Source organism: Cebus imitator, unplaced genomic scaffold, assembly GCF_001604975.1.
Source record: "Cebus imitator isolate Cc_AM_T3 unplaced genomic scaffold, Cebus_imitator-1.0 Scaffold203, whole genome shotgun sequence".
Classification (NCBI taxonomy): domain Eukaryota; kingdom Metazoa; phylum Chordata; class Mammalia; order Primates; family Cebidae; genus Cebus; species Cebus imitator.
In genome coordinates, this window is record NW_016107518.1 from 1068647 (window position 1) to 1080476 (window position 11830).

An 11830-nucleotide genomic window follows, 5' to 3' on the forward strand; every position below is an offset into this window, starting at 1 on the left:
GAGGAGGAGGAGGAGGGGAGGAGGAGAAGGAGGAGGAGGAGGAGGGGAGGAGGAGAAGGAGGAGAGGAGGAGTAGGAGGACAAATCACTGGTGCAACTTACATCCTTCTGGATGAGCTCAGCATACACCATGCAGGCGGCGGAGATCAGCTCATCAGCATCAAGGTCAATGAGCTTGTTGCAGGCCTGTGCGGGAGCGTGGAGCGGTGGTGGGTGGGGCTGGGGCAAATGTCTCCCTGCACTCCTGGGCACAGGCAGCTGCCTGCAGCACCCAGGGAAGAAGGATGCTGCTCACAGCAGTCTCTGGGACTACCTGACTTCTCCCCAGCCTGCTCGGCTCAGTGCCTACACTTTTGTATTTTGGGGCAATGGTAAATGTTAGCTTTCATATTAGGCTCCAGGGAGTCCTGGAGTGCCCCGAAGTGCTTTGGGGGCCCCTAAGGAGGACTTGGTTTATAATTGGGATGCCACCTAAGATTTTTTTTTCCAACAAAGACTTCAGTAGCTTTTTTTTAAATGGTGGAAAACTCTAGGTCCTTTTGTTTCAGCAGTATCCCAGGGCCAGGGGTTAACTGTGAGACAGTAGTCTAATGCTCAGGGACTGTTCCAGGCCTCCGTTTCCTTGTGTGCTAACCAGGGGTGATGATGATAGTGACAGCCTCGCTGTGTCAAGCCTGTCAAGAGGCTTACACGAGCTAGTCTATTCAAGGCCCTTGGCACAGTATTCCACACCCTTGCCCTCATTGTCCCTCCTGCCTGGAAAAGGTGGGACTGACGTCCAGCACCCCATGAGCCCCAGTCTTTCAGCTGCGGTGGGGTGGGGTGTCAGGGCCTCCAGGAGCTGGGGTGGCGTCTGGCCCGGGGGTGCACTCACCAGAAGGATGTCATCCCCGCCCATGCTCTCCTGCAGCACCTGCTCGCGGACCATCTGCAGCATGCTGTAGGCCACCAGCACCTGGAAATTCCTGCAGGGCTTCCCCGTCAGCAGAACCTGTGGGCCAGGGTTCCTGAGCCTGGGCCTGTGGCCCGAGACTGCAGATGCTCTGAGGATGGTGAGGTACCCACCCATCACGTGCCCCACCCCTGGGCCTTGCTTCCGACTTGCTCATTCATTCATTCATTCATTCACTCATCCACTCACTCAGGCACATGCTCACAGACACCCCTGGTTCCAGGCATCGTGCTGTCTACTGGAGATTCAGAGAGAAAAGTTTCAGGGAATTCATTAGATAGAGGAAGGGGAGGGAGGCAATGAGGGTGCAGGGAGACACTAGGAAACTGTTGAATCTGAGTGGGGTTTTGGCAAGCAAGGGTTGAGGGAAATTAAATGACCCAAAGGCCTGGGAGTGGTCATGGACGTGGGCATGGAGACCAGCCAGCCGGGAAGAAGGGGCAGGCAGGTGGGAGTAGGGCTGTGGGGCCCTAAATGGCAGGTGGATGGTTGGACTGGACTCTGCAGGCAGCGGCAGCCACGCGAAGGCAGTGATGGGTAGGGGTGGCGTCCCTCAGGGGGTTCATCTGCTGATGGCCCTGGGGATTGTGGTCACAAGACTACAGGTGCGCTTGGGGGCCCACCTTCTTCAAGAGAGCTCCACAGGAGCCAGCAGTCTGGGGAAGGAGAAGGCCGGGGGAGTTGTCGGGGAAGGACAGCCTGGGAAGCGAAAGCACGGGGAGGCTGCCTGGGCAGGGCAGCAGGGAGGCTGAGCTGCAGGCCCGGGCTTCCACCGCACAGGCCGGAGGGTCCTCCTGTGTCAACTGTCCCGCAGAAGGCGCAGCCAGTGAGGCCTTTGTGTTAAATGAACTTATGGACAAAGTGATGCCCCAGCTTCCTCCAGCAAGGTGGGAGCAGCGTTGCCGACCTAATAAAACCCCAAGCTACTGAACTTCATCCAAGCCAGAAAGAAAGGGGGAGGCCAGGAAAGCTTGCACCTTCTACTCTGCTGAGGGGTGGAGCCCAGCCTGGCGATCCCCAGCTGGGCACCTCACCTCCCAGAGCCTCCAGACGTCGTCGAAGGACTTGAAGGCTCGCTGGAAGCAGAGGCAGAACCAGGGGAAGAGGGACTGCACGGCCCCTGCACCCTTCCCTTCTGTGGGGAGAGGAGATAAGGCTTCAGTCAGGGGAAAACACATATGATGCAGCAAACGCATGCAGATGAGGCCAAACCACGGAGCACGCAAAACCCGTGGGACATACAAAAGCCTGCTGCCCCTTTTCCAGCTGCTCTAGGAGACGATTTAGAGTCAACTTTCAACTGTCCAGACTCCGACCCCATCAAGATAACCATCCTCCCACGGCCTGGAGAGGTGATTGAATGACTCTGCTGCTCTCCGGTGCCCCCTATGACTAGGGACTGACGGGTCCCGGCCCCCCTCCCATGCCTGCCCTGGGGGGTGGGTGAGATGGCAGGAGGTAGGGACCACTCACTTAGGTGCTCAGCAAACACGGGGTCCAGGAAGGTGATCAGGGTGCTGAGCATGTCTAGGTTCTTGCCCACGCCTATGTTGAGGACGCAGCTGTGCTCCTGCACATGAGGGTGGGAGACAGGGAGACCGAGTCCTCCTCGGCTTCAGGGCACCGGAAGAGTCAGCGCTGCTTCCCCAGCTTCACTTCTGGAGGCTCTGTGTGTCTATCTGTGGGCTGGGCCCATGTCTCTCTGTGTGTGTGTGTGTGTGTGTGTGTGTGTGTGTGTGTGTACGTGCACACATCTATGTCTGTGACTGTGATCCGTGTGTGCAAGTTTGTATATGTTGTGCACCTCTGGGTGGCTGTAGTGTGTGTGTGTGTGTAATAGACATTCTCGACTGTGGCTCACAGTCTAGTGAGCCCAGCTGCCCAGTTCTTCCCTCATACTATAGTGTTGGGGCAGAGCCAACTGGGAAGGGAAGGGCAGCAGGCACATCTGCAGGGATGGTAGGGGGGAGGGAGGGATGAGGGAGGGTTCTGGGCAGCCTCTAGCAGATCATGAGGAAAGGCTTTTCAGGAAGGTGTTCCAGGGAGCTGCGCCTTCAAAACCCCTCAGCCTGGGCAGTGTGGGTGCCCCTGGGGACTACCAAGTCTCCTGGTGTACCTGGAATGCAGGTTATGTGAAAGGAACAGCCCCCAATGCCTAAGGTTATTGGGTTTTATTCTGGAGGCCATGGGGAGCCATGGAGGGTATGCAGGCAGGAGAGCAGTGCTTGGGAAGGAAATGCCGGGAGAGGGCGCCATCCCTGGGCCTGGCCATGCTCTTTCAAGGTTTGCTGAGAGGTGGACCCAGAGCTTTGCTCCGTCCCCTTCTCTACTTCCACACCTCCCGCCACCTGCGCTTCCAACCACTGGGCTTGGCATTGTCCTCCCAGGCTCCTCTGAGACCCAGGAGGCTGTTTTAGGGCTGGAAGGAATGGTTGGGGCTGTCAATGCCTGTCCAGCCTCAAGGAGTTGTTTGGGGAGTGGTGGGGGCTGGGGAGGGGCGTTCCTGAGCTCAGGTCTTGCCCTCACCGTTTTCTGCAGGAAGAATTGGAAAAGCCAGAAGGTCTCGTGGTCATGCTCCACCATCAGCTGGAAGAGCATCACCATCTCATGGAAGCCCTGCTGGTACTCTGTGGCGGAGAGGGGGTTGGTAAGGAAGGGCTGGGTGGGAGGGCCTGGACCCGTGGCTTAGGCTGGGCCACGGGAGGGCATTGACAAGGGGAGGGTGACCAGGAGGTTGTGGCTCACCTGCCTGCGTGTTGCAGACGTAACTCAGGAGCAGGATCTTCTCTAGCCTCTTCTTGTCGATGAGGACGTTGCCCAGGGGGTCTTTGTCATAGAGTTTCTGAATGTCATGTGCTGGGTTAGAAGCAAGGGGCAGGTGGATGGCACCAGGTCACATCCAGCAGGTCTATGAATGAGTTTCTTCCCCTACCCCAGTGGGCAGGCCCTAGGACATCCTAGAGAGGGAGCTATGAAAGGGACATCAGCCCCCGCCAGGCTCAGTTCCTCACCACACCCTGAGCTGTCTGGGTTTCTTCCCACCTCCAACCCTTTGACGAGGCTGTACCCTTGACCAGGAATGACCTCCTCCACCCTTCCTCTCTGTAAAGTTCAAATGCAACCTCGTTCAAAGCCAAGGAAAGGAGGGAGGAAGACCAGGCAGCAGGAACATCGTGTGCCCAGGGAAACATGGTATTGGGCATCCAGGGCCACCCAGGAGAGACTGGTGGGGTGGATTTGCCAAGGTTCAGCTGGCAAAACTCCAGTAACCAGTCAAAACAGCTCCCAGGACCCTGAGGCCACCTGTTCCTGGAAGTGGCTGAGAGGGAACAGGGTTGCCTTCAACACCCCCACCCCCTTGCTCAGCCCCCTCCACCCTACTTTGCTCACTGATGTTATTACGAGTCTCTATGAAGTTCCGGTGCAGGTTTTCCAGAAGGGGCTGAATCTTCTCATACATTTGGCATAAGGCCTTGTAGTTCTTCCTGTGAGAACAGAATTGAAGCTGAACGAGGTGACCTTCCCCTTCTGATGAGTGGAGAACTCTGAGCAGCTGCAGCTGCTGGGCCCCAGGCAGCTCCAGGACAGCACCCTCGGCCAGCCGTGCGCCCTACCTGTGACGTTCTCCCTCATCTCCAGCTATGCCACCCTAAATGTCCTCCGAAGCGCACCTGGAGTGCAGAACCAAGATGGTTTCACCTCCTGGGCTCTGTACTTCAACTGTCGCACCTGAATCCTGGCTCTACACTTTAATATCTGGGTGTCTGCCACTGGGGGCAAGCCTTGGGGATGTCACTTTCCATCTCTAAGCCTCAGTTTCCTCACCTATAGGATGGGCATAATATTGGCACCTGTGCCTCGGAATTGGAAGTGTTGGGTTAGGCAGTGTTTTGTGCTCCTGATTAGAATGTGATTAGTTGGTATCGCTGGCTGCTTGGTGGCCTCCAAAATGACATATCCATGTTCTAAACCCTAGGACCTGTAAATGTAACTGTACGCAGGAAAACGGTCTTTGCAGATGTGACTAAGGTAAGGATCTCCAGATGAGAGAGTCCTGGATGACCCCAAATCCAATGACATGTGTGTTTTTTGTGGTTGTTTATTTGTTTGAGATGGGGTCTTGCTCTTGTTGCCCAGGCTGGAGTGCAATGGCGTGATCTCGGTTCACTGCAACCTCCGCCTGCCGGGTTCAAGTGAGGCAGAGGTTGCAGTGAACTGAGCAGCTGGGACCACCTCCTGCCTCAGCCTCCCGAGTAGCTGGGATGACAGGCTCAGGCCACCACGCCCAGCTAAGTTTTGTATTTTTAGTAAAAAATGGGATTTCACCCATGTTGGCCAGGACAGTCTTCATCTGTTGGCCTTGTGATCTGCCCGCCTCAGCCTCCCAAAGTGCAAGGATTACAGGTGTGAGCTACCACACCCGCTGTCACGTGTTCATATAAGAGACGCACAGAGAGGAGAAGGTCTCAAGACCGTGGGGGCAGCGTATGGAGTGAGGCAGCCACCAGCCGAGGAACACCGGAGCCACCGGAAGCTGGGAGGTAAGGAAGGGTTCTCCCCTAGAAGCTTCGGAAAGAGCCGACACTTTGACCCTGGGCTTCGGGCTCCAGAGCTGCGAGAAGACAGGCTTCTGCTGTTGGAAGTCCCCTTTTGTGGTCCTTGCTAAGGGAGCCTCAGGAAACAAGTACAGGTGGGCTCTTGTCAGCGTTCCTGAGCCTCTCCGAGCTCCCCAGCCTGGCCCTCACACCCCCATACCACCCTGGGCCACTCTGGCTGAACCTCGGGTGTGAATCTCTTCCACATCTTGTCTGGATGCCCTTGGGGCTGGACCTAGCCCCTACTTCGGGCTCCCAGATGGGTGAGTCCAGCCCGGGCTACACAGTGACAAAGCCACAAGGAGTCCGTTCCTCTGACAGGAAGGTATTCAGCAGTGGAGTCAGTCTGACTCAGGCAGTGTGTACGGAGCCCTCCTGTGGACGGTCAAGGTCAGGAGAGGGTCCGAGGCAAAGGCAAACTGGCAGCAGCATCTGCCCTTGTTTGCATTCAACCTGGGAGGGAAGACACAGGCTCCAGTCTCACTACTGCAGGACCAAGTGACAAGGGTCACAGAGGGGCAATCCAAGGGCCCCCAGCTTCAGGGAGGGAGCGTTCCCATCAAAATCATCAAAGCGACTCACTCCTTCCCTGTGCCAGGTGCCTTGCCTATATTATCTGACTCAGCCCACACAACCGCTCTGTGAAATGGATTGTTACCCACAGTTTATAGAGGAGGAGACCGAGACGTCAGCCCTGAAGTTCATGGGCAAGTGTAAATCAGACTGCTGAAATTTGAACCCGGTTTCCAAATCCAAGACAGTACAGGTTCAAAGCTGGTGTGCTGTCTACTAAACCAAAGTGCCTTCTCCCTGGCTCCCTGGAAGATCTGGGAGGGCTGCTTGGAGGCGGTATCCTGTGGGATCTGGGCCTTGAAAGAAGGGTGGGCTTTTGATCGGCAGATGATAAAAAGCCATTGTGGAGGGAGGAGAAAGGGTGAGCCAAGGGCAGAGGGGAGTGCAAATGTGGTCTGTGCTGGGACAGGGATGGGGAATGGGTGGGCAAATGAGGAGTCAGGGAGGCCTTCAGTGAGGTTGGAATGTCAGACTCTGGGATAGCAGGTGGTGTGGAGATAGGAGCAGGAAGTGTTCGGAAGAGAAGATGCGCTATTTGAAACATTACCAGTGGCACCACTGAGAGTGTTTCATCTTAGGACGCAGGCAGCCCATACTGGGTTTGTACCTTTCCCCTGGGCACGGGGAGGAAATGCTGGGCACCGGCAGGGAGGTAGGAGACTAGACCCAGGAGGCAGCTCAGCCATGGGGGACAGGGAGGAGGTGGAGTTGGGGTGGGGCCCAGGGAAGGGGTGGCAGGCTGTGTTCAAGAGCTGCTTCAGAAGAATGCATAGGCCCTAGGGAAGGATGGGACATGGGGGTCCAGGGGTAAGAGGAGTGTCTGGGACTGAGCCCATGCCTGGCAGTCGGCGGGCTGGTAAAGGGAGCTCTGGGAGAGAAGGCACTGGCACGAATTGGCACCTCCTGTGTGCTATGCCTGGGTCAGGAGGCATGGGGTTCCTCTTGGAATGAGAAGTCACACTGTGTTCTGTGCCTGGGTCAGGAGGCACGGGTTTCCTTTCGGAATGAGAAGTCAAATGGGGGGCAGAAGGCAGTCTGCAGGCTAGGGTGGCGGCACCTGCCACCTGCAGGGCCCCCTCCCACCACCACAGGGTCGTGTTCTACCTCCTCATGCTGTCCACGGTGAGCCGCTCATCCTGGGAACTCTGCCATGAGAAGTAGCCAGTGAGGAACTTCCAGGCTTCTGTCCTCACGAAAGGGTGCAGACCCTGGGGTGGGGGTGGGAAGTGGGGGTGACGGGCTGTTAGATGCCAGTTGAAAGGGTTTCATCCAACACCGCACCTGCTCGCTGCCCATCCATGCCCCCAGTTCCAGGGCAAGGTCAAGGGGAGCTTGGGGACCCACCCTTTCTAGGATGTTAACACAGATGAAGTCCCGTGACTTGGCCAAGTGACCATTCTCATCAAAGAAGCTGTCCCATTCTGTCTTGTCAATGGGTGGTCTTCTCTTCACCTGGCAAAAGCAACCAGTTCAGCCTTATGTTAGGAGCCTTCGGCTTTTAAGTGTGATTTTAAATAACTTGTTCTGGACTTTGCAATATGAACCGAAGTGCACAGCCTGACTTACTTCTGGAAATCCACCTTGAGGACGTTACTGAAAATACATAGAAAAAATCCTGCGTGCACAATAATTTTCATTGCACATTACTTACCAACATGAAAAATGCAAGCACTCTAAATGTTCTGCAGTAAGGGGGTAGTTAAGTAAACTATGGTTTATGTGCTCAGTGGAATATTGTGAGGCATATAAATAGTGTTTACAAGGAATGAATAATAATCTGAAAAAATACAAATGTTAAGAGAAAAAAGCAGAATACAGAGTTGTACATCTAGCATTTTCTCTATGAACTCTATACTACAGCTGTGGCACTTACAGTAATACCTTTCTACGTGTCAGGTCTGGTATATATTACAATAAGTACACCACATAAATTCTAATATTCAATGCATTGACTACTATAAAGTTGTTAGAAAAAAAGACAGAAAATATGGCAGTGATTATCTTTGAGTGACAGGAAAGAAGTACTTTTTATCCTTTTTCTTGTTTTTTTTTTGTTTGTTTGTTTGTTTATTTATCTGAGACAGAGTCTTGCTCTGTCGCCAGGAGCCAGGCTGGAGTGCAGTGGCGCAATCTCGGCTCACTACAACCTCCGCCTCCCAGGTTCAAGCAATTCTCCTCTCTCAGCCCCCTGAGTAGCTGGAACTACAGGCATGCGCCATCACACACAGCTAAATTTTTGTATTTTTAGTAGAGACAGGGTTTCATCGTGTTGGCCAAGATGGCCTTGATCTCTTGACCTTGTGATCTGCCTGCCTTGGCCTCCCAAAGTGCTGAGATTACAGGCGTGAGCCACCGCGCCTGGCCTTTCTTGTATTTTTAAAAATTTCTGTCATAATGTATACGGCTTTGATCATGGGAATGTATAAAATAAGCACTAATTATACACAGTTATGGGCTCCACGTTACCTTTCCTGGAGATGTAGAACAGTTCATTACAAAGGATAGTTTCTGTTTTTGATAAGGATGTGTGTGTGTGCGTGCCTGTGTGTGTGTGTGTGTGTGTGTGTGTGTGTGTGTGTGTGTGGTGTATATATCTGTGTGGGGTGTGTGCATGTTGGAGAGAAGTGAGTGCACTACATGCAAAGTAATTCAAAATGCTTATAAAATAATAACTAGGGTCAGGCGCAATGGCTCATGCCTGTAATCCTAGCACTTTGGGAGGCCAAGGCAGGTGGATCACTTGAGGTCAGTTCGAGACCAGCCTGGGCAATGTGGTGAAACACTGTCTCTACTAAAAATACAAAAATTAGCCAGGCATGGTGGCATATGTCTGTAATCCAAGCTACTTGGGAGACTGAGGCAGGAGAATCATGTGAACCTGGGAGACACAGGTTGCAGTGAGCTGAGATCACACCACTGAACTCCAGCCCTGGCAGCAGAGCAAGGCTCTGTCTCAAAATAACAGTAACAGCCACAGCAATAACTAGAAGTTAGAGTTCCTGTTGAACTAAGAGAAGATTCCTTTCTTCCTGGAGTATTCTCTTCTGCTGGAGAGAATAATATCCTGAAATGCCACATTGCAGGCATAAAGATGTGCTGATGGACAGAGCTGAGCAGACATGTCGGTGTGCACACTCCCAACTTCCCATTAGTACACATCTGGATATGTGACTCAAAATTAAACTTGCATACAAATCACTTAAGGATCTTCTCCAGGTGCAGCTTCTGATTCAGAGGGTTTGAGGTGGGGCCCAAGGTGATGCATTTCTAACAAGCTTCTGAGTGACAGGTGATGCTTCTAGTCCACAAACCACACGAGTATTAAAGTATTAAAAGCCAAAACAGGCCGGGTGTGGCGGCTCATGCCTGTAATCCCAGCACTTTGGAAGGCTCAAGTGTACAGATCACATGTCAGGAGTTCGAGACCAGCCTGGTCAACATGATAAAACCCTATATCTACAAAAAAAAAAAAAAATACAAAAATTAGCTGGGTGTGGTGGTGGGTGCTACTCAGGAGGCCGAAGCAGAAGAATTGCTTGAACCTGGGAGGCAGACATTGCAGTAAGCCAAGATCATGGCATTGCACTCCAGCCTGGGCGACAGTGCGAGGCGCCGTCTCAAATAAATAAATAAAAGAAGGTAAAACAACATTGTTAACTAAAAATAAGAGCTCGCAGACCCCAAATTGGGACAACCTCCACTAACTGTATGTTTGATGGAAATGGATTGAGAAGCACATTTTTTAATAGCTCATGCATGCCCTGTCATCTGAACCAAAATAGGACATATGGGTCCAAGAAGTTATAAATCTCAGTGTTGGCCTAATCCTGGGAAGCAGGGTCTGCCCAGATGGGTGCCCCACCTGCATAGACACTGTCACTCATCAGAGCGAGCTTTCTGTCCCTCTGATTGTCATCATGTTCTCCCAACCTACACTCATTCAGAAACTGCAGCACTCAGCACGCAATGTGGCAGGAAGCAGAAGGGAACAGGCAAAGCTGGGCTGTGTCCCGGGATCCTTAACTATAAAAGGAAATGCTTTAACTTTAGAAATGCATTTCCATAAGGATTTTAGTCAACTTGTCCATTTCTATAATAAAGGCAGCTGTGATTCTGGTGGAGATTGCACTGAATCTGTAAGCCAGTTTGGGAGAATTGATGACACGATCGAGTCTTCTGGCCCATCAACACTATATATTTCTCCATGCACGTAGGTCTTTTAAAATTTCTCTCAGCAGTGTCTTGTAGTTTTCAGTGTCTAGGTCATTTATATATTTTGTCAAGTTTTTCTGTAAGTATTTCATATTTCAGATGCTACTATAAAAGGTATTATTTTAAATTTTAAATTTCTAATAGAAACACAATATACTTGTATATATCAATCTTGTATTCCTGCAACCGAGCAAAACTCACTTAATACTCCTAGTGGCTTTCCTGTGAATTCCGCAGAATTTTTGACACAGACCAGGGGTCAGCAAGTTATGATCCATGGGTCAAATCTGGCCTCCAATCTGTTTTCCTAAATAAAGTTTTATTAGGACACAGCTACAGCCACTCACTCATTTTTGTCTGTGGCTGTTTTCATGCTACAATGGCAGAGCTGAATAGTTGCAATGGACACAGAACCAAAAATTCTACTGTGGCCTTTGCAGAAAAAGTTTTCCAACTCTGACATAGATGAGCATGTTCATCTGTGAATATCGGCAGTTTAACCTCTTCTTTTCAAGCATGGATGCCTTTTATCTATTTTTTCTTGTTTTACTGCACTGGCTAGAACTCAAGTGCAATGCTGAATAAAAGTGGTGAGAGCAGACATCCTTGCTTTGTTCCTGATCTTGGAGGAGCAGCATTCAGGCTTTCACAACTCAGTGTGATGTTAACTCTAGACTTTCTACAGATGCCTTTTATCAGGCTGAAGACAGTCCCTTCCAGTTCTAGCACGCTGAGAGTTTTTAATTAGGAATGGTTGTTGGCTTTTGTCAAATAATGTTCTGCATCATTGAAATGGACATATGGCTTTTCTTTTTTGAGTTTGTTAGCATGGTGAATTATATTGAATAATTTTGAATGGTAAATAAGTCTGGCATTCCTGGGATAAGTCCCACTTGGTGATGATATACTATGCTTTTTATACATTGTTGGATTCTATTTGCTAAAATTTTATTTAGAATTTTTGTATCCATGTTTACAAGAACCATTTATCTGTGAGTTTCTTTTCTTGTAATATCTCTAATTTTGGTATCAGGGTAATGTTGGCCTCATAGAATGAGTAGGGATGTGTTTCTATTTTTTTTGTTTTTCATTTTCTGGAAGTGTCTGTATGGAATTGGTATTATTTCTTTTTAAAATGTTTGGTAGACCAGTGAAACCATCTGAGCTGAAGTTTTCCTTGTGGGAAAATTTTTTAACTACAGATTCTATTTTTTATTAGGATGGAGTCAAAAGAAATTGCTTTATTTTTGACTTTAAAAATTAGGAGTTTATAGGAACAGGACATCTTCCTTCTAACTCACTTTAAATAATAAAAGCAAGTAATACAGGAGACAGGAAGGAATTAATAAAAGTAAAAGCGGCCGGGCGCGGTGGCTCAAGCCCGTAATCCCAGCACTTTGGGAGGCTGAGGCGGGTGGATCACGAGGTCAAGAGATCGAGACTATCCTGGTCAACATGGTGAAACCCCGTCTCTACTAAAAATACAAAAAATTAGCTGG

The 11830-nt window shown here is 50.9% G+C and overlaps 1 protein-coding gene across 2 annotated transcripts in view; it reads right to left on the bottom strand.

Moving 5' to 3' along the window:
* Positions 1 to 11830, bottom strand: part of TBC1D21 (TBC1 domain family member 21) — a 16378-nt gene that overhangs the window by 960 nt on the left and 3588 nt on the right. Inside the window, exons 2-10 of one of the 2 annotated variants that reach the window (XM_017548161.2) lie at positions 7464 to 7571; positions 7224 to 7327; positions 4342 to 4436; positions 3697 to 3807; positions 3478 to 3578; positions 2425 to 2521; positions 1986 to 2086; positions 874 to 990; positions 102 to 185 (exon numbers count right to left, since the gene is read on the bottom strand). In XM_017548161.2, the coding sequence (XP_017403650.1) occupies positions 102 to 185; positions 874 to 990; positions 1986 to 2086; positions 2425 to 2521; positions 3478 to 3578; positions 3697 to 3807; positions 4342 to 4436; positions 7224 to 7327; positions 7464 to 7571 (918 nt within the window). The remainder of the gene's footprint in view (positions 1 to 101; positions 186 to 873; positions 991 to 1985; positions 2087 to 2424; positions 2522 to 3477; positions 3579 to 3696; positions 3808 to 4341; positions 4437 to 7223; positions 7328 to 7463; positions 7572 to 11830) is intronic. The other variant, XM_017548162.2, reaches the window with a different exon arrangement.